Genomic DNA, 22,586 nt, shown 5'->3' on the forward strand with positions numbered 1-22,586 from the left:
TCATAACAATTTTATAGTTAAATCATTATAGTGACTCTTAATGATGTCATTTAATTAGTATTTTACAAAACAACAAGCCACAGTTACATATGGGTTCAAGATGAGTTACATAGTTTTGGATATGAAGCATGTTTGAAATTATACAGCAGAGAGTGTGCAAACATGCCTATTAAGGACACTTCAGTATCACTTGATAGCTTACAAATGCCTGGGAAGTCTGTGCAGCTATTTCTCTCGAACACAATAGCTACCACTGTTCTGCTGTGTTGAAGGCTTGGCTGACTGTGGCACTGGAAAAGGCATACAGACACTTAATAGGGTCATTTCACAGTGAATACAAGATCTCAGCATTCCTTTGCAAACAGAATCTATTTCCTCAAACTCAGAGTCTTCTGTGTCAATGGCAGATGAGTTCCTGGTAGATATGCTTGACTGCAACTAACAGCATGTCAATAAAGAATTCTGTGCTAGGTGAGGGTATGCAAGTGGTATGTTGTAATCTCTTTCCAGCCCAGACCCCATGCTCAAATCACTTCAGACTCTGGTCTCCCATTTCTAGTAGCATGTAGGCTGGTTCCAGAGGACTTCTGTGTGCAGCTAATACTTTTTCTTGCATTTAAGTGCATATTGTTTAAAACTTAAATTATTTAAGGTTTATTTCATCTGTTTTATGTGTATACATGTTTTGCCTGCACATATGTCTGTGCACTATGTGCATGAAGTACCCACAGAGGCCAAGAACAGATGTCAAATACCCTGAACTGGAGTCACAGATGGTTGTGAGCCTTCCTATGGGTGCTGGACATGGAACCCTGGTTTTACAAGAGAAACAACTGCTCTAATTGCTGAACTATCTATCCTGCCCCATTTTTATTATTTTCAATTATGTGCATATGTGTGTGTCTACACATGGGTGTGTGTGGTTGTGAGTCTATGTACCCAGCAAGGCAGAGGCACCAGATGCTCCTGGGGTGCAGTTACATACAATACTGGAAACCTAACTCAGCTCCTCTGCAAGAGTAGAATGTGCTTTTGACTTTAACTGCTGAGCATCTCTGATACCCCAAAAGTCATAATCTTAACAATAACAGGACAATACCACAGGTCAACAAGTGCAACAAAGACAGAGTGATCTATGAAGTGCAGATGTTTTTAATGTGCTGAAAAGATCATATTCAGCATCTCTTCGAGCAAGTAGACTCACCCACAGGCAAACAATACCAATCAATCATGGACATAAAGGAAAATTCCAGAAAGCACCATTCAGCCCTTCACTTCCTCTAAATAATCCAATCAAATCATGTAAGTTTTTCAAAAAAATTTTTTTACACCATATGTAACTTTTGTATGCCCTTGATTTGTATTTGTAAATAATAAATATTCTATTGATGGTTCTTCAATAAATGAATGAATAAATGAAAAACTTTTCCAACCCGATTTTGGATGTCTTCATTTAAATTAATACAGTTTGCATTGTAACTTATGGATTCATGGCCCTGGAGTAGGTTATAGAAAATCTTTTTTACAAATGTGGGTACCCTTGTATTTGGGGTATAAATGTTCAGAATTAAGACTTCATCTTGATAAATTTTTCCTGTGATGAATATGAAATGTTCTTCTCCATCTCTTCTGATTAATTTTAGTTTGAAGTCTATATTTTTAGGTATTAGGATAGTTACACCAGTTTGTTTCTTAGGTCCATTTGACTGGAAAACTTTTTCCCAACTCTTTACTCTGAGGTAATGTCTGTCTTTGAAGTTGAGGTGTGTTTCTTGTGTGCAGCAAAAGATGGATCCCGCTTTCTTATCTATTTTGTTAGCCTGTGTCTTTTTATAGGTGAATTGAGTCCATTGATATTAAGAGATATTAATGACCAGTGATGGTTAATTCTTGTTAATTTTTGGTTTGTTGTTGGTAGTGTGTGTGTGTTTCCCTCCTTTGGGATTTTCTGGTGTGGGGTTATCTATTGCCTGTGTTTTCACGGGTGTGGCTAACTTCCTTGGTTGGAGTTTTCCTTCCAGTACTTTCTGTAGGGCTGGATTTGTGGGTAGGTAGGTATTGTTTAAATCTGGTTTCGTCATGGAATATCTTGTTTTATCCATCTATGCTGACTGAAAATTTTGCTGGGTATAGTAGTCTGGGCTGGCATCTGTGGTCTCTTAGTGTCTGCAAAACATCTGTCCAGTACCTTCTGGTTTTCAGAGTCTCCATTGAGAACTTCAGTGTTATTCTGATGGGCCTGCCTTTATGTGTTACTTGGCCTTTTTACTTTGCAGCTCTTAATATTCTTTCTTTATTTTCTATGTTTAGTGTTTTATTATTATATGGAGAGAAGATTTTTTTTGTCCAGTCTATTTGGTGTTCTGTAAGCTTCTTGTAACTTCATAGGTATGTCCTTCTTTTTTAGGTTGGGAAAGTTTTCTTCTATGATTTTTTAAAATATATTTTCTGTGCCTTTGAGTTGGTATTCTCCTTTTTCTATCCCTATTATTTTCAGGTTTGGTATTTTCATGGTGTCCTAGATTTCCTGGATGTTTTGTGTTAAGACTTTGTTGGATTTAATGTTTTCTTTGACAGATGAATATATTGAACTTTCTAAAGTGCATCTGGGTAAGAAATTGCCACTCTCCTTATGTATATTCTCTTTCTCTGATATCATTTGATCTGTCTTGTATTCCCACCCTACCACTCTTAGGGATGTCTTTCCTTATGAAACTCACAGGGTCATTCTCTGAGTTTTATGATTGACATAGGCACTTGCTTCTGTGCTTGATGGAACAGTAGTTCCTGAAGGTACTTGGAAACCAAGCAAATAGATTCTGTAAGAATCCACTCTGTGAAAAGACATCTTGGACCAAGGAAGCTACTTTATAAGGTCACACAGCAAGGCTAATGGTGAACACTGAGTAAGTATTTCCTGAGTAAATTCATTTCAAACATTTTCAGTGTTCTAGGTAAAGAGGTCATGATGGTAACCAAGATCCTGGTTTGTGCCTCCACAGAGATAGCAGCCTAGAGCAGCACTGTCCAGAAGAATTTCTAGCAATGGTATTTTGCCCTATAAAGTTTCTAAAAGGGTTCCCAACTGAGAAACAAATTTCTAGGGAAATATTTTTTTACCAGATTCATCCACTAATGCACATATAAGCCACCATAGCTATAGTAAGGAGAAATAGACTATATCTTGTCCTGGCAACAGAAACTATCAATGTTACCCACAGGGTGCTTGTTTTGAAACCATTCAAAATGTAAGTAAGGGTTCTTAGAGACTTGCACAATATCTCAGAAAGCATCTGAAGTAATGCGTTACTGTAAATGACTAGCTGTGTGTGGCAACTGAGCACCTCATACAAGACTAGTGAAGCTTAGAAACCAAGTTTATATTAATTTTAATTTTAACTGAAAACCCAAACCAATATAACATATTTTCTCATCAACTATAACTGTATTGTCTTGGCACATCAAAGACCTCAATTGTCACATCATATAGTCTATATTATTTTACTATAGTAAACATGTTTAGGGCATCTGTTATATATATCTTGATGATAAGCTATAATGGGAATATAATAATATCCATATTCAAATAGTATGCTTCAAATTAATTAAGTAATTAAGCCCTTAAAAACTTTTTTGGGATGGAGCTACTTTGTAGTGGGTAGCCATTCCAGCTTAGACCTGGAAGCACTACCCCCATTGAGGCTTCAGTAACTGTCACGCCTATAAGGCGGAGCCAAGACAGGACCCCTGAAGACCTGAGATCTGGATGGGCCACTGCTCTTTTTTCCTGGATCCTGGACACTGGAGGTAGACTGAGCAGAGTTTTCCAGAGAACACCGCTGGACTGTGCTTCACCTTTCCCAGACCCTGTTACCTATCCCTTCACTTGTAAGTTACCCCACAAAATAAACCTCCTTTTTAACTACGTGAAGTTGCCTTAATAATTCTACCAATACTACTTAGTCATTTATGTGTACCTGTGTGGCTTCTAATATATTTCTGCTGAATATTATTGTTCTAGAAGAAAGTAAGAGGGGGTAGAAAACAGTAATAGCAGCAACAGAAACAATAACCAGCAGGTGAATGTGAAATTTGAGGATTTTCATAAATTTAGGGCTACATGTAGGTTTTTCTGTAACAGTGATGAATTGCTGTGGGATGGTCTGTATTTCAAATGCTCTGATTGGTCAATAAATAAAACACTGATTGGCCAGTGGCCAGGCAGGAAGTATAGGCGGGACTAACAGAGAAGAGAACTGAGAGAACAGGAAGGTGGGGGGAGACACTGCCAGCCGCCACCATGACAAGCAGCATGTGAAGATGCCGGTAAGCCACGAGCCACATGGCAAGGTATAGATTTATAGAAATGGATTAATTTTAGATATAAGAACAGTTAGCAAGAAGCCTGCCATGGCCATACAGTTTGTAAGCAATATAAGTCTCTGTGTTTACTTGGTTGGGTCTGAGTGACTGTGGGACTGGTGGGTGACAGAGATTTGTCCTGACTGTGGGCCAGGCAGAAAAACTCTAGCTACAATGACTTACCTATGAAAGCAAGTTAATGAAGGAAGGTTTACTTTAACTCATGGTTTGAGGGGATAAATTCCATCATGGTAAGAAAGGTATGGTAAAGAGTGTGTGAGGCAATTGGTCACAATGCAGTCATAGTCAGGAAGCAGAGAAAGATAAACACAGGTGCTCATCTGGCTTCCTCCTTTTCCTTTCTCATTTATTCTGTGCCTTCAGCCTGTTGAATGGTACTGTTCATTTTCAAGTAGATCTTCCCTTCCCTGCTCAGTTAAACTTTCTGGAAATTCTCCCAAAGACATATCCAGAGCTGTGCTTCCTAGATGATTCTGAAACTAATCAAGTTGACAAAAATGATTCCCTACCCACTGCAATTCACCCCTTGTTAACTTGATGCCTGAACACACCACTTCAAGTCATAATATTCTGCACCTCCCATAGGCTTATAGCATCATGGTCATTTCATAGTACAAAACTCTCTCACTCTAATTTCAAAAGTCTTTGTGGTTTTTAAGTTTCTATAACTGTTTAGAAGGCCAACATACAACATCTCATCTTATTTGTGCGAGTCCCTATAACAACAAACAAAAAAGCATGTTACACACTTCCAATCTATATTATGGCAGGGAATGTAGAATAGCAAGAAATGATTAAGCCACCGGCGGTAGTGGCACATGCCTTTAATCCCAGCACTCGGGAGGCAGAGGCAGGCAGATCATTGTGAGTTCAAGGCCAGCCTGGTCTACAGAGCAAGATCCAGGAAAGGTGCAAAGCCACACAGAGAAACCCTGTCTCGAAAAAAACCAAAAAAAAAAAAAAAAAAAAAAAGGAAATGATTAAGCCAAAGCAAGACCAAAACCTATCAGGGCAAACACCAAATCCTGAGACTCTGTGTCCGGTATCTGGAGCCTTTGGTGACATCATCTGGGCTCCAATAGCCTTGGGTATCCCCACCTTTCCAGATTTACTTAGAACATCTCACATAGCCTCTATCTTGGGTTAGGTCTACTATGTGCCTGCAGATTTCTTCAGAGGTCCTGTGATTTTAGGTTCTCCAATATGCTGAGGTTTCTACTGTAACTTGCACTTCACTATCACCACACAGTAGCACAGCCTACTTTCCGGGAGTCAACCCATATCACATATCACATGGGTGCAAAGGCTTTCTAGTACTTGGTGCAAGTCTCCAGGATCCCTCACTCTCACATTTTGCATTGTTGTAAAAAGAGTATCATCTGGGTGATGTTGACATTTCTGTTGCCAGTTCAAAACATAATCTGTTTTATTTTACTATAGCTTTAGTGTGCCTTAGTGTCTGAATATGACAGAACATTCGCAAGGATGTTGTTCTGAAGCTGAAAACCCTTTGGTGTCAGTCTTATCTTAGGCTTCCTTTCAAGCGAATTTACATTTTCAAAAGTTGGAGCCTTCAGTGGGTAAAACTTAATCCTCAAGACACAACATCTTTAATAATTACAGCTGTTTCTCCAAACACATTCCTGCATCTTCAAACTTTCCCATATTCCCTTCCAAATATAAATGTGTATTTTTCATAACTTTCTACACCACTTTCTGCTCTCTTTTACTGTAACCCTGGATAGGAGTAATGGTGGGCAACCATGTCATAGACTGTATGCTATTCTGTATTGAAATTTCCTCTGCCAAATAATTTAATCTATTACTTTTGAATTTAGCTCCATTAACAATTTTAGGACACAGGCAGAACACAGAGGGATTTCTTGCCTGAATATAATATGAATGGTTTCTAGCTCACTTCTCACTTCCCAATAAAGTCCACAGTCCCTTCTGAAATCTCATGAGCCCTGACCTCCACTGTGTACATTTCTTTTGCAATTCTGTGTCCTCTGAACTCCCGTAGGGAAGATCCACATGGCTTTGTTTATGGAATTCTAGGGCTTTTCCAGCTTACAGTTTTAAACTTTTTACATTTCTCCTCCAAACCAGTTCCAAAGACCTCTGAATCATGTAGTCAGATTTATCAAAAAAGTAACAGCCGCACCCTGATACCAACGATCTATATTAGTTATTCTTCTTGTTGCTGTGACAAAATACCTAAAATGGACAATTTAAAGAAGGGATAGTTTATCATGGCTCATGGTTGAAGCCATACATTCCTTCATTTTGGAGAAGGCATGCTGGTTGGAGTGTGAGGTAGCTGACAACATTGCATTCTTAGTTAGGAGGAATCCTGACCATCAGTTGACTTCTTCCTTTCCATCATTTTATTAAGTCCAGGACCATAATCCATGACTGGCTGACACTCAGATTTCTTGTGGGTTTTCCCACCTCAGTCAAACTTCTGAAGACATTCCCTCAAAGTCACATCATAAGTGTGCCCCTTAGGCAAGTCCAAAAGCAGTCAAGCTGACAATGAAGATTACCATCATGTCTGAAGTCCCAAAGTAGAATCTTATACAATGTGAAACAACCTAGAGAACGCTTTGAGTATACACTAATAACCTGAAAACATGATCATGGAAAGATAGTTAGACATCCATATTCACAGCAGTTTATTCATCATGGTCAAAAGCTCAATGTCCTTTGTATGTGGATAAAAAAATGCAGTATGTAGGTACAGTAAATATTATTCAACCTTCAGAAGGAAGGAAATTCTAATGGATAAAATGTTAAGGTGTTATGAAATAAGATAATCATAAAAAATAGATGAGTCATTACATATATGAATGTAGATCATTTTGTGCTTGTAGCATTCTAATATATTTTCTACATTCTTTTTCAAAGATTTATTTATTTATTTATTTATGTATGTGAATTTTCTGTCTGCATGTCTGCATGCCAGAAGAGGGAATTGTCTCATTTTACATAGTTGTAAACTACCATCTGTGTGCTGGGAATTGAACTCAGGAACATCTCTTCACTCTTAATATTCATTGAGACATCTCTCCATCCCTAATATCTGCTGAGCATCTCTCCACTTCTTCTTCCTTTTTTTTTTTTTTTTTTTTTTTTTTTTGGTTTTTCGAGACAGGGTTTCTCTGTGTAGCTTTGGAGCCTATCCTGGAACTCACTCTGTAGCCCAGGCTGGCCTCGAACTCACAGAGATCCGCCTGTCTCTGCCTCCTGAGTGCCAGGATTAAAGGTGTGTGACACTGCCTGGCAACATCTCTCCATCCCTAATATCCACTGAGACATCTCTCCAGTCCTACTAACATATTTTTTATTTGACAGAGCAAAACAAATATATATTCCTCCCTCAAATATAATTTAGTTCAATTGACATGAAGCACTCAAAGTAGTCATGTTTATGGAAAAAGAAAGTAGAGTGAGGAGATGTTTAGTGGCTGTGAAAGCAAGAGAAGAGGAATCCCAAACACACATACAGAAGCCGAGAGTGACTGTAACCCCATGGTTAAGGGGCAGAGACAGCTGGATCCTGTGAGCTCACTGGACAGCCAGTGTAGCTGGCACAGCACGCTTCATGGTCAATTAGAGACCTTCTCTCTGAAGAGCAAGGCAGAGGTTGATAGAGACACCTGGCCTTTTCTGGTCTCTGCATCAATGTTTGCAAGCACTCACATCTGCAAACTCATATACAGGCAAAACACACACACACACACACACACACACACACACACACACACACACACAGGAACACTCAAATACATATACAAGCACACATACATAGACACTCACATGCATACTCTCATACACACATGGACACTCACAAACACTCAACACACACTCATACATGCACTCACATACTCACACACATGGACCCTCACACATATGCTATCTCACACACACTCTCACAAACACACTTATACACACACTCATACACATACACACACAAACACACACACACGGACATAAAGCAGGCAGAGAGGAGGATGAGGAGATCTTCTTGAACAGGAGAAGTTCCAGATGCAGACAGTTCTGTAGGTGGACGGTGGTGACAGCAGCACAGTTTAATGTATTTAATGGTCCCACCTATTTAATGTTATAGTTTCAATAATAAACTTTATGTTCGTGTACTTTATGATGACTTTTTAAATGTAAGTAAAAATTTAAAATCTCACTGACAAAATATCTATATCATTTCAGTAAGATTTAGTACATTTCTATGTACCATGAGTGTCAATTAAATATTAGATTTAATGTAATTTGTATTTGCTTATCTGCCGTTCCTGGATGGACATTATAAAATGTCTAGGGCATTAGGCAGGAAAATGACCATTGAAAACAAGGAGAAAATGCATTACACGAGGTCAAACTTGAATTTGATACAGTCTTTGTTTATCAGTGGGACGGAAAGGTGCATTTTTTTGGAGAAGATTTGGGGAAATTGCTTTTTGGGGATACTTCTTAAGGGGAAGAACTAAGAAGTGGAGGTAGGTTTTAAACTGTGAGGAATGCTTTAGAGATTTACAGTCACATTTATAACTGGGTCACAATAGAGCTATGTGAATAAGCAATGAGATGGAGCGAGAATACACAGCACCGGACTTAGACAAAGAGAAACGTTCAAGGAAAGGCAGAGGCATGGTCAGAATTATCCCCTCCCAGCAGTTACTCTAACAGAAGCTAGACTAAAAATCACCAGTAAGAAAACAGTCAATAGTGTACCAATTAGTGACATTAATTAGCACCTTGATGTGAGTTAGCCAATGACATCACATGGGTGCTTCAGAATAAGGACTGCTAATGTGGATCTGTCCCCATGATGGGCACCACCCCTCTAGGGTCTTATAAGGACTCCATAAACATGGATCTGCTACACGATGGGCACCTCCATCCTAGAGTCTCTCATTTCTCTCCCAATAAGGCTAAACCTCTTTAGCATTTCCCCAGCTGCCCCGAGGTCATAGTGCCACTTCAGGGGTAAGCAAGCTTCAGGTGTTTAATGTCTCCACACAGCCTCGTGGTTTCTCTGATATCCTGCAAATCCTCTTATCTGGGGACTCTTCGTGACATAACAGGACAATTTGTGTGATTGATTTCTGTATCTCTCAGCTCCAATGACACACATTCACTTTAAAAGACTTTAAGCTGTGCTTTACACAAATATATCATTTACTGTGGATTAAGATGTTTGTGGTCATTTGTATTTTTTTTAAATGTCAGGCATCTGTTTCTTGGTTAGAAACACAACCTCATTTTCATCCCTGTGGGAAAATTAGTTATCAGTTATAACTTAAGACTCCTTTGTAGGGGAAGCCCAAGGATTGGGGTATTCTATGTCTATGGACAGTCTTCAGCCTTTGTTTGTGTAGATTGCACTTCTAACTAACCAAAAATGCATGTTTACCCTGAATGCTCATGCCAAGGTCCTGCCAGAAGGGAGTGTATTATGTACCCCTCTGCATTAGTTACTACCTTATTACATTTCTATACATTATAATATTGACTGAGACGCAGATACACGTCAGATGCACTTCGACACAGCTTCTGTATTCAAGTGAACGAGCCCAGTACAAGTTTCATGAGAACTGTTTGGTTCCCTGCTGCCTAGATAAGATTGTCTAGCCTCCTAAAGTACATTTTTAATTTCTATGCTTTATTTTTATTTCTCAGTTCTTTCTTAGAAAGATCTTGCAATGTAGCCCAGGTTTGCCTCCAATTTGCATTTTTTCTTCCCTCAATTTCCCAAGTTCTGGGATGACAGGTGTGAACCAGACTTAGCAAGAAAGTATGCTTTTGTTTATGTTACATTTCACTTTAATTGGAAATTCCTTGGAGGTTTTTTTAAAAATGTTTTAACAGACTTTTATTTAAAATTGAAGCTCAAAGTAATTTCTGTTAGCACAAATTAAGAAACTTCATTTTATTTTTTGGCACAAGGACTATATATAAATGTATGATGCTTTAGAGTCAACACAGACGAAACTGTCTCAGGCAATGAGGTGACTGGCTTGCTTCACGGTGACACCTCTTGTGCTGTACCTGAGAACAGCCGTCCCCTGCCACCCAAACAAGTCATGATGCAAACTCAATGGAGGAATGCAAGTAAGTCTGTCCTTCCTACCACAGCAGCAATCCAAATTCAGGTGTCAGAAACGCGTGCACGTGCGTGTGTGTGTGTGTGTGTGTGTGTGTGTGTGTGTGTGTGTCGGGGGTGGGCTTCCCAAAGATGTTTTCATAGACAGCTACGTGTCGTGAAGTGGCAATTTCTCCCACATTAGCCACTTATCATTTCATATTTGTTCAATTTGCATAAACACACTCTTTAAATGCAATGCTGTGCAATGAAATTGAAGGTATTTACACAATAACGCTGCACAGCTGTGCCATTAGTCATTCTCCATCATCAATTTGCCTGGCTGGAGAATGAAGTTTGCTTAAAAATAAACTCTTCAGGACTTTTTGAACGAACAGTTCAAGTATAAGTCTTTCATTCTGTGCGGGGGAATACGCACCTAAGAGGCTCTATTCCATTCAACAATAAACACTGTTTCCCAACTGTAAATCCACAGATAGAGGGTTATTTTTAAAGCATAGGCTATGTGAATGCAGTTCAGAGAACTGGTTCATGAGGAAAGCTGCTTGAACAAAGCAAATATTCTGGGACTGGCTTGCCTGGGCAATCAAAGCAGAAAATTGGTGTCTTAGTGCCAGAAGAAGGATAAACATGAGGCTTTGTTTACATCAGTCTTGACTACTTAGATGAGATATGAAGGAAAAAAAAACTAGTCCACTTATGTATTCCATCAGAGCGTGGAGCGTGGGTGAGGTTAACTGTGGTTCACAAGTCTGGCTTCAAATTCTAAGTAACATGGACTAAGGACTTCCTAAGGCTTGTTAAGTGCTGGGGATACCTAGGCCTTGATACATACAGCCCTAGAACCATGAGTGCACCAGTCAACGTTCCTGGCATAAATCCTCCCACCAAGGCCAATGCCAGGATACCTCCATGGCCTTGATGAATGAACTTGCTGAGGGATGAGCATAAACAGTTCTCTTCAGATGAGGTGTCAGGGAAACCAGGCCCCACCCTTGCTGAGGAACCATTGGTCATTGATAGCTGCTGGGGAAGGGAGAGTCACACTTTTTGAATGTGTGGCCACTGGTAGATTTCCTATGCACGAGTGGATGGCCTCACACCAGTGCACACATGGGCAGTAGCGAGTAAACTCTGTGGGTTATAAGTAAATAAAGAGGACATGAAGTTGGGAAGCGGCCATGGTGAGGAGAACATGGGTGGGTGAGTTAAGGGAAGATGGCCATGACGAGGTTTCATATGTGGAACATTCTCAAGATTAAAGACAAATAAAAGAAATCATGTGTGTTAGGGTGATGGGAATTTTCAAATTTGATGCTAATGAATCATGACTAGAATAATGGTTCTGGAAGTGAGAATGAAACACAGAAAAGATTACAAAATACTGACATCCAAACATAAAAGGGCTTTAAAAAATGATAGTTTATTCAAAAGTATATATACAGCTAGCTTCAAGGGCACAATGCCAGTCACTCATAAACCTAGGACTAGTTCCATTTTTAATTTTAAGTTTTTAAAATTCCTTGTATTTGTTTGTGGGAGTTTAACTTTTGATATTGTGTAGGAATCCTAACATTCACTACAGAACCAAGAATGGCATACAGGACAGTCACCCTAAAATCTGCATCCATCAGATAATGTATGGGAAACAAAACATGCTGTTACCATAGAAACGAAAGATTGTATCCACAATTTATCTACCTAAGTTTAAAATCCAGAGTGGCTGTGCATTCCATTTGTGCCAGTGTCTCAAATCAGAAGGGCTGTTTTGGAACATTCCCAGGGAGCACAAAGCCAAGTTTAAAGTAGGCAGTGAGGGACTGAGCTTGCAAAGCACACGGTCCAGCATTTGCTAGATTTGCAACAATAAATTTCACCTTTTGGGTATAGAAAAAAGAACACTGCTATCTACAAGCAATTTAAAAAAAAATGATATGACTGGACAAGCTTTGTCTAACTTTGGAGATGATCTAATGTAGTCCGTGAAGAGCTTGTAACTGTGTTTTGCGGTCATCATCATCTCTTCCAAAGGCTCCATCCTCTGGTCCTCCAGCACTGCTCTTTACTTGATAGTTGACTGGATTTGAAAGGCTTGGAAATTGAAAATTATACATACTGAACAGAAGGCATATCTGCACTGTAACAAACCTCTGTTGTTACCTTTTCTAAACTATAATTCATGAGAAACTCTTGTGTACCTGAATTCTCCTTAGTATTTTAGGCTAGGTTAATTTTTAATATCAAGAAAACCACGACATTGAAGGAAGCAGGGTTTTTTTATATAAGCATTTCACACTCCTTAGAGGTTTTATGTAAAATAAGAATGATCATTTTTTTTCTGTATTCCTAATGAAAGAGTTGAATTAGTGAAAAAAATCAGGGGCAGCTAGATAAATAATCGCATCAAGTATTTGACTCTTCTTACTTTATTCATGTATTCTTACAGCATCACATATCCAAATTTAGCTCTGTTTTGCATGTCCATGTTGTTCGAATAGGTCCTGGGCTTTCAAGGCTAGTGTCAAGGGACACACATGCTTTGAATTGCTTCACAAAAATGGCAATGAGTGACACCATTTTTTGTTATTCTTGTGGGTTTTATTCCTGGCTTAGGCAAAATAGTATCCCAAATGAAACCATAGCCTGAGTTGCAGTCAGAATGCAGACAAGCTCTGTATAGATCTCATAGTTAAATTTTAAATTACACTTGTTTGTGTAGGTGTGGGCATGCATGCTACGTGCATGGTGGAGACCAGTGGACAATTTTAGGATTCAATTCTCTCTTTCTACCTTTGGGTCTTAGGGCTTGAACTCAGGCATTGGGTTTAGTGGCAAGTGCCTTTACCCACTGAACCATTGTCTCATTGTCCCAGACCTTGCAAGTCAAGTCTCTCTCTCTCTCTCTCTCTCTCTCTCTCTCTCTCTCTCTCTCTCTCTCTCTCTCTCTCTCTCTCTCCTCTCTCTCTCTCTCCCCTTCCCCCTCTCCCTCTGTGTATGTGTGTATAGTATGCATGTGCTTGGTACATAGATGTGAGTTTATGGGTTCCTGCACCTGTGTACATGCATGTAGAAGCAAGAGAAGGCTATCAGGTATCTTCCTCAAACATTTTCCATCTAATTCTCTTGAGACAGGGTCTCACTGAACTGGAAGCTATATTTTTCATCTAGAGTGAGTGACCGGGCAGTAAGCTCCAGGGATCCACCTGCTCATCTGCCACCCTCTGCTACGCTGGGGTTACAGGAACGTGCAGACATGTATGGCTTGTGGATTCTATCTCAGGTCCTCATCCTTGCAGTCAAAAAAATTCTTACTCAATGAGCTATCTCCCCAGGCTACAAAACTGAACTTTTAGTCCACAGACGTAGCCACATGGGCTATGAGAAACTTAATTCAGGCTGAATTAGCCTGAGCTTTGGAACACAATTCATTCTGTTAAACCATGAAATGTGAGCCATGTAAGGATTTGTGTGTGTTAAGCACATGCACAAAGGAGACATTTCTATTAAATAACAATACAGAACCATAGCCAAAAAGTGGAAACAATTTTCAGAATGAGCTAAGCAACTGCCTGAATCTCTCCCCTGCAGTCCTCACCTGGACTGAAAGCTCAGTCTCTGCATAGCTTCACAAGCATCAGTAACTCATCATTTCCAGTCCTAGAAAATAATTTTCTCATGAGAAAGTTAGTGCTTATCCTGATCAAAAAACTTTCTTCTGTGAAAATTTCATCTTAATGAAATACTTTCCAATTTTTTCTATTTTTACCTATGTGTATGGCTCTGTGTGTGTGTGTGTGTGTGTGTGTGTGTGTGTGTGTGTGTGTGTATTTGTATGTGTGTACATGTTAGTGTAGGTTCCTGTGGGGCTAAGAAAAGCATTTTCTGACTTCCTGAGGATGCTGGGCACTGAACACTATCTTTTTCAAAAGGAGTAAACTTTCTTCACCATTGAACCATCTATCTAGCCCCAAAATTCTTTAAGTAAAAATTTAAGCAGCCAACCAAAGAATGAGGTTCTTGGTGTATTTCTGTCTAATGCATACTACTTTTGTATGGCCACATGTGGCTTTTCCTTATATTCTTTGGTTTTCCTCCCCATTAGTGTAATATAGTGGGAGTAGATTGAAGTGATCATGGCCAAACTCTACTCTTCCTCAGTGGAGAGACACACCCAGCGGTAAATGAGGAAGGTGCAGCTCATCTGGAAAGCAGAACATGGAATCTGAAGAGAATGGATGGTATGTTGCAGTCTGGGAAAGTCAGAATCAGCAACACTATTGACATTCAGGATATCTTAGAATCTAAAGATACATCCATGCCAGTGTCACACACTTACTGTGTAGACATTTATGATGAAACTCACAAAACATGTGTAATGTGGTGATATACTGTGTACCCTAATAAATTTTCCTGAGGTTCAGAGGACAGAGCCAGCCACTAGATTAGAAATAGAGATCAGGCAGTGGTGGCACACACCCTAAGTCCTATTACTTGGGTGGCAGAGATTGGTCTGGATCTCTGTGAGTTCAAGGCCACTGCTGTGAATAATGCTTTTGTACATTGGTTTAATAAAACGCTGATTGGCCAGTAGCCAGGCAGGAAGTATAGGTGGGATAAGCAGACAAGGAGAATTCTGGGAAGAGGAAGGCTGAGTCAGGAGACACCAGCCCACCGTCCAGGGAACAACATGTAATAGCACACAGGTAAAGCCATGGAACATATGGTGACATATAGATGAACAGAAATGGGCTGAGTTGAAGTGCAAGAGCTAGTCAGTAATAAGCCTGAGCTAATGGCAGAGCAATTTTAATTAATATAGGCCTCTGTGTGTTTACTTGGGTCTGAGCAGCTACAGGACTGGGTGGGACACAGGAAAACTTTCAGCTACAGGCCACACTGGAAACAGAGAGCCAGGCAGTGATGGCACACACCTTTAATCCCAGTCCTGGGAAGCACACACACCTTTAATCCCAAGAAGTGATATCTGGGAAAATAAAATTATATAAGGCATGAGGAAACAGGAACTCTTTCTCTTTAGACTGAGGATTTTGTAAAGGTAAGAACTAGTGGCTGGCTGTTCTGCTTCTCTGATATTTCAGCTTTCACCCTGATATCTGGCTCTGGGTTTTTATTAAAAGACCATCTAGATTCAAACAACATCTGGTGTCCAATTAGTTGGGCATGAATTCATGAAAAAGCAGCTTGCCTGCAGTCTTGCAGGCCCTGGCTCAGGCCCTAGCTGCACACAGCTGGAATCTCCATCCCATGTGGGCTGGAGTCCCTAACCCCTGCCTAAGTTTTTGCTGCAGTCTCTCTGCAGCAAACTCCATTAGTTTTTTGGGCTCTAAAAGCCAAAGGGTTTAGCTGCTTTATCATGTTCCCTGGTACAGATGGCTGGCTCTTTGGCTACTTCTCTCCTGGTGGGTTGTAGGCTCTCCCTGGATCTCCATCTTGGGCTGCTACCACACTATGTAGCTGCCTTGAAACCCACTCGGGCTTCTACTGTTCTATAGAGAAGCAGTCAGCCTCACTTCTGAATTGTCATTGTCAGCAGATTTGGTGAGACAATTGGGATTTCTTAAAGGGAGAATTAGTTAAAAGAAAGTTTTTTCCCACATTAAAAAATTGGAAACATTTTTTACAATGGAAGGAGTTTGGTCTTTGTTTGATAATACATTAGACAGTCTAAAAATGGAACAATTAAATGAGAGGATAATTAATATAGATGGGATTTATATAATGTCAATTATAAATATTATTTGTTTGATCATTTTTGTTTTATCATTAAAAAAGTTGGTTAATATGAGTGCCAAGTTAAAAATTTTAGAAAAACTTGTTAAAACAGATCATAGAGATCCAGACAGAGGAATTGAAAGGTGAACCATTTTCAGCATTGCATCATAGAGTTATAGACAAACAGCTTAAGGCTTTCAAAGAGCCAACCTTAATTTATCCAGTAACCTTATAGGAACTGCCAAATGCTCAAGGCGGTATAAGAGCTGAATGGACTCCTATGCAAATGTTAGATTTGAGGAGATTCAAAGAAGCTGTAGTGTCATATGGTATGCATTCCCTGTTTGTGAAGCAGATGTTTAACTAAAGGTCAACTTGTAATAGAAGTATCCCTCAAGTCTGGAGAGATTTGGTTACAGCTATCTTAGAAGTTGGTCCCCAATTACAATGGAGGACCTGGTGGAAACATGAAGCTAAGACCATTGAACAATGAAGTAGGGCTAGAGGTATGGAAATCTTCCAAGATCAACTTCTTGGAGAGGGAGATCATGCTAATGTGGAAAGGCAATCTCTATATGATGACCACACCATAGCTTTATGCCGAATGGCAGCCTTGAATGCTTGGGACAGAACTGAAGAAGTAGGAAAGAAAATTGAGTCATTTACAAAAGTTATACAGGGCCCCAAAGAAACCTTCAATGATTTCCTACAAAGGCTGTCTTCAGCAGTAAATAGAATGATACCAAATTTAGAAGCTAGACAGATAATAATTCAATCTCTGGCTTTTGAAAATGCTAATGCACAATACAAAAGGATAATTAGGCTGTTAAAAGCAAGATCAGCACCCTTGGAGGAATGAATCTGGATTACAATGAATATTGAATTTCATGACCATAATGATGCTCAGATAGGAGAGGTGATTTCCAGAGGTTTGAAGAAAAATAGTAATGTTAAATGTTTCAAATGTGGTTAACAAGTCACCTAAAAAGGGACTGTAAACAGGGTGTTCTTAGAAACAATGTTTTTTCAAGGAACAATGGCAACAGAACACCACTCCCTTCTGGATTATGTAGACAATGGGCAAAGGCAAACATTGGACTAAGGAATGTAGATCAACAAGGGACAGACAAGGTAATCCTTTGCCTTTACCATCAAGAAACTCCCCAAAGGAACTCTTGCAGGCCCCCATGACAAATTTGGTTCAGTCCTTTCCTGCCATCATAGAAGAAACCCCTTCCCACAGCAATTAAAGAATGTACTGCCTATTGTAAAAAACCATAAAGCTCAGGGTGATAGAACAAAAATAGAAGAGAGAACATAAAATCAGGAGAAACCATAACTCAAATTTGATAAAGATTAGATTGGGGATCTCTCTAAAGTTAGGTTTAGGGAAGGGTTTTGTTTTTGTCTTTTCAGGAAAATAAAAACAACCATCTTGAGGAATTTAAAGATTTTTGAACAAATAAACATTCACAGAAGAAGGGAGAACTACCTGGAAAAAATTACCAAGAAAAGAAATAATCTGACCCAATTCAAACTTTGAAGTCTCCAAAAAGATGATGGGACCCCACAATGACAATTCCGTCAGTACAATGATAATACCACTAAGCTGACAAACACCACCCAAAGATTGGCTTTGGACTACAAACTGCTCAGGACAATTTTGAGATGGCTAGCTGAGGTAATCCAGCCTCACAGACTACTCGAGCAAGGATTTGAGACAAGCCCTGTACTTTCTCATTATGCAGAGACTGGACAGCAAATGATACAGCTACCTCTCCCAGGACTTGAAAATTAAACCAAAATTTTTCTTTTCAGGATCCCCTAGAGATGTCTTTGCCCCCAATAAGCAGAAAGTAATTTTAAGAACATGAAGCCCACATTCCCAAGAGTCAGGATATGTGGTTTTTGGTCGTTCAATAGGTTATGGATAATTGTCATTGTTTAGGATGGTTGATTACAAGTTGTTAATTGTTAATGGTCAGGAAAAAAGCTAAACAAAGGAAGTTGGATTCAGGATTCTTGTTTAAAAAAAAAGAAAAAAGAAAAGAAGAAGATCTAGATACGATAAGATAAAATGTAGATTATTGTATCTACTCTCAAAAAAGATATAGAAACAATGGATAAGGATAGATTATTGAATCTACTCTGAAAAGAAAAAAGGGGAGGATATAGATATAAGATAAAAAGGTAGATCATTGAATCTACTTTTAGAAAGCAACTCCTAGTTTTAAATATTTTACTTTGGATTGGATTTTTGTATATTGTATACAAATTATGTATATTGATACAAATTTGAGATTGATTTTGTTAGAAAATACTGTACATATATTTCTAATCTTGTTCAAGGTATTGTACCTATACAGATCATTTAACAATGCAATGCAAATTGCTAGTCTTTGAAAGTTTTTATATAGGATATAAAGAAATACAAGTTAGTATTTAGTCACCTATTACAACCAAACTTATAGTCATATTAGGTATGTTTTCAAGGTCAAACAGAAATATATTTTAGACATAAAGGTCATCTTCAAACACTTCAGAGATCTACAGAATATGGCATTTAAGATATTTTAGTAACATAGATTCTTTTCTTATGACAATGAGGCATGTCTGCTCCTGGCAGCACCAATATAATTCAGAGAAGATGATGGGCATCAAGAAACTCCACATGGAGTTTACTTTCTTTGTAGCAGGTTAGCCACTGGGCAAAAAAATGCCCTTGCCTCGACGGCTGACTGTATGCTGTCCAAAATGGACAACCAGACAAAACAAAAGACTGCCAATCCTTGTCAAGACAAGGTAGGAATGCCCCTTAAAAAATCCTGCCTCACAGATGCGTCTGTCTGATAGACTAGGCCTGTAGGCCAAAGATGGATGCCCCAATGTTGCAGAGAAACCTCCGTGACTGTCCAGGCAGTCAGTTGTTTCTGTCATTTCTCACATTTTTTAGAAGTCACTTGTTTGCACTTCCTGCTTACTCAGTTAATGTTATTTCCTTCTTGGGTCTCTGAGGGAGTTGAAGACTAGATAGTTATAGTTTTCCTTGTTAACAAATTCAGAAAAGAAACTCACTGAAGAACTGTAAAGTGTATAAGATTGAAAGATATCAAAATATATTTTTGGCTGATAATACAAGTTAGGATAGAAAGTGAATTAGGTACATTTTGGACTCACCAAACTAGGACAAATAGTGAAGTACTTTCTCTGAATTTGTCAAATGTTAATGGACTGGACATTGTTAATGTAATTCTTGACTGTATACATTGTGTATACTTATTGTACTTAATGTATATAATTTTTCTAATATTAGTTATAACCTTCTTTTATTATTTTAGACAAAAAAGGGGAAATGTGATATTTTGTGTACCCTAACAAACTTGCCTAAGGATCAGAAGACAGAGCTAGCACTAGATTAGACACTTAGGTGTGTCCTGAGTATCTCTCTTCAGATCAAACTCTGTGCTTATAATCTACTTCAAAACTGTCTCCATATAAACTGAAACTCATCCTAAAAATAGACATTTGTCAAGGAGAATGATATATATTTAAAATGACAATATATTCCCAATTTCTCACTGGTTCTATCCATTAGTTATTCTTGATTTCATTTTATCCTGGATAGCAGACAGGTTGCCATACTATGATCATATGAGGCCAGTTGCCTCTACTAGTAAGAGGGATTTCCTCAGAATCCTGCTGATTGTTGTTCCCTCACATATGTGTGTCTACCTGAAAAATGATTTCTACTTATGGAGAAAATTTTCCTAAGAAGCTGAACACTGCATCAATTGGATAACTCTTCACTTTGTGAGAAATGGTCAAGATGGTGGTAACAGAAAGGACACACTGAAGCCTGGGTTCTATCCAGACCCTGTTTTTAAGTTTGTGTGTTACCTAATCACATGGAACTTTAAATCTGTGATTAGAGAAGGAACTTAAGGAGGCATCTGTATCAATACTTTGGTTTGTGCAGTTTCTTTCATGAAGAAGCCTGTACCTACAGCATGGCTTCCATACTACATTAGAAACAGCACACACAACCTTCCCTCAAGGGCCAGAACAGAGGTGATCACTGCTTTTCGAGACCAGGCATGCCCTTGAATTCGTGTGCATGTGTGTGTGTTTGTGTGTGTGTGTGTGTGTGTGTGTGTGTGTGTGTGTGTATACACATATACATATATATGCTTTGTGTTTGTTATTTGACTGCAAGAAACCGAAGAAGCAAATGCAAATAGTTTTAAAAGGGAAGTTGGGAGAGAAAGTTGTTTACCCACTTGTCCTAGATGGATGCTAACATTAGGAAGGAGAAGAAGAGATGAAGAGCTGTGTAGTTCATTCACTTTCAGATGAGGTTGTAGACTATGTCTTCTATTGACTATTGAAAAGCGTATCATATCACATCTGCCAACACACATACACACACACATGCACACAGTGAAAAGAAGATATATCTTTACACTGGCAGCTCTCAACTACTGTAGGAATAAGAAATAACAGCTATTGAAATTTGTGAAGGGACAGATACAGGTATATAAGTGAAATCAACATCCTCCATGATTGTTGGCAGTTCTGGTTTTCATGGGCTCCGATGTCTTAACATGAATGCTTACTTAGTGAATGAAATTTATCTTTCTCCATGATTTTAAACCAAAACCAAGTATAGAAAAATACAGAACTATAAAAGCTTATTTTGTATTAGTTAGCAAATATTGACTTCATAATGTTTGCAGTTGTATTGACTCAACAACCATCTCTAGGGACATGAAGAGTTCATACTCTGTAATCACTGAAAACACATTAACAATTCCTCCCAAATACAAAGGTTCTTCTTCTTGGTTAAATAGTTAATGCAATCTTGAAAAACATCACTTACACAAATGGTTTTAAGAAAAATACCTGAGATTCATTGATACTTGAGAAAATAAGCTGACAATGTATGAAAAAAGTATGACAATGTCCATACTTTTAAATTGCTAGTTTTAAGACTTGCTTTTTGATAGGTAATCATGAAAAAAATCAGCTATTCCATCTCATTTTATTTTGAATGGAAAGACATAATGACCAGGATATAATTGATTGATGTGGAAGTTAAAATAAAATCTAAGCATATTAACTTATTTTAAATTAATTTAATATTGATCAAGTCAAGGATCATAAATGATTAAATTTTTGTGTGTGTGAAAATGAGTACTAAGTTACAGCCACATTTTAAAAGTTTGAAATCAAAGCAGAAAATGAAGCTGGTGCTAATTAAGTGAAATCTTACCTGATGTTCCTTTTTCTCTTTTCTTCTCGGTTCTCCCTAAAATGAGAAGAGAAGTTACAGTGGAGGGCTATGAGAATTTAATAATATAATTAGGATGAACACTCAGCTAGTGGTAATGTCAGCTCAGAACCACGATCTCTGAGCTGTGTCCTGCATTATTTTAGTAATGAGTGCTCATAGTTGACAAGGATAAAAATTGCTTTCAAGTCACCTCATAAAAATGAAACTATAAGAATGTAAGAAATACTCTGTTGGGCTTTAAAATTTCTGTTAGTAAGAAGGCACTTTGATAACACGACCATTCAGTAGTAGGTTCCACCTAGGGCCCATGACATCTTAGCCGTGGGATTTTGATCAGGTTTAGGGTACCAAGCATAAATTCCTTCCTATATACCAGTCCTGAAATCTAACCATGCATGGCTATCCTATAACAGCAATGCCACTATTGTACCAGTGGTTATATCTTGCCTGACAGGTGGATATTGTAGCATGTAGGGTCTAGCATTGAATAAGACTATTGATAAAATATTTTTCCCAACAATAAACCTAAAAGGCAATTGCTGTGTAATGCTTTTGTACACTGGTTTAATAAAACACTGATTGGCCAGTAGCCAGGAAGGAAGTATAGGAGGGATAAAGCAGACAAGGAGAATTCTGGGAAAAGGAAGGATGAGTGAGGAGATGCCAGCCCTCCATCCAAGGAGCAGCATGTAATGGCACACAGGTAAAGCCATGGAACACATGGCGACATACAGATTAACAGAAATGGGCTGAGTTTAAAAGTCAGTGGTAGGCCTGAGATAATGGTCAAGCAGTTATAATTAATATAAGCTTCTGAATGATTATTTTATAAAAGGCTGTGGGACTGTGGGTGAGAGATTTGTCCCAACCATGGGCCAGGTGAAATACAGAAAAACTACTATAGGTAATCATTCCTATATAAAGCTCTATGGAGGGAAAGTTGAAGCAAATAAGACCAACCATGAACTCTAACAGCATACTTGAAAGATAGGACAGGCTATTTAACATGAGATGAAATATACACCAAGAGGTGTAGGATGTTGAATGATAGAAGAGAAT

General features: G+C 38.6%; 1 protein-coding gene across 2 annotated transcripts in view; it reads right to left on the reverse strand.

The window, feature by feature from the left end:
• Window positions 1-22,586, reverse strand: part of Chst9 (carbohydrate sulfotransferase 9) — a 270,562-nt gene that overhangs the window by 132,492 nt on the left and 115,484 nt on the right. For both annotated transcript variants that reach the window (XM_052741597.1, XM_052741598.1), the window contains exon 3: window positions 21,507-21,542. In XM_052741597.1, coding sequence (XP_052597557.1) covers window positions 21,507-21,542 — 36 coding nt within the window. The remainder of the gene's footprint in view (window positions 1-21,506; window positions 21,543-22,586) is intronic.

This window comes from Peromyscus californicus, unplaced genomic scaffold, assembly GCF_007827085.1.
Source record: "Peromyscus californicus insignis strain IS unplaced genomic scaffold, ASM782708v3 Scaffold_17__1_contigs__length_78620276, whole genome shotgun sequence".
NCBI lineage: Eukaryota > Metazoa > Chordata > Mammalia > Rodentia > Cricetidae > Peromyscus > Peromyscus californicus.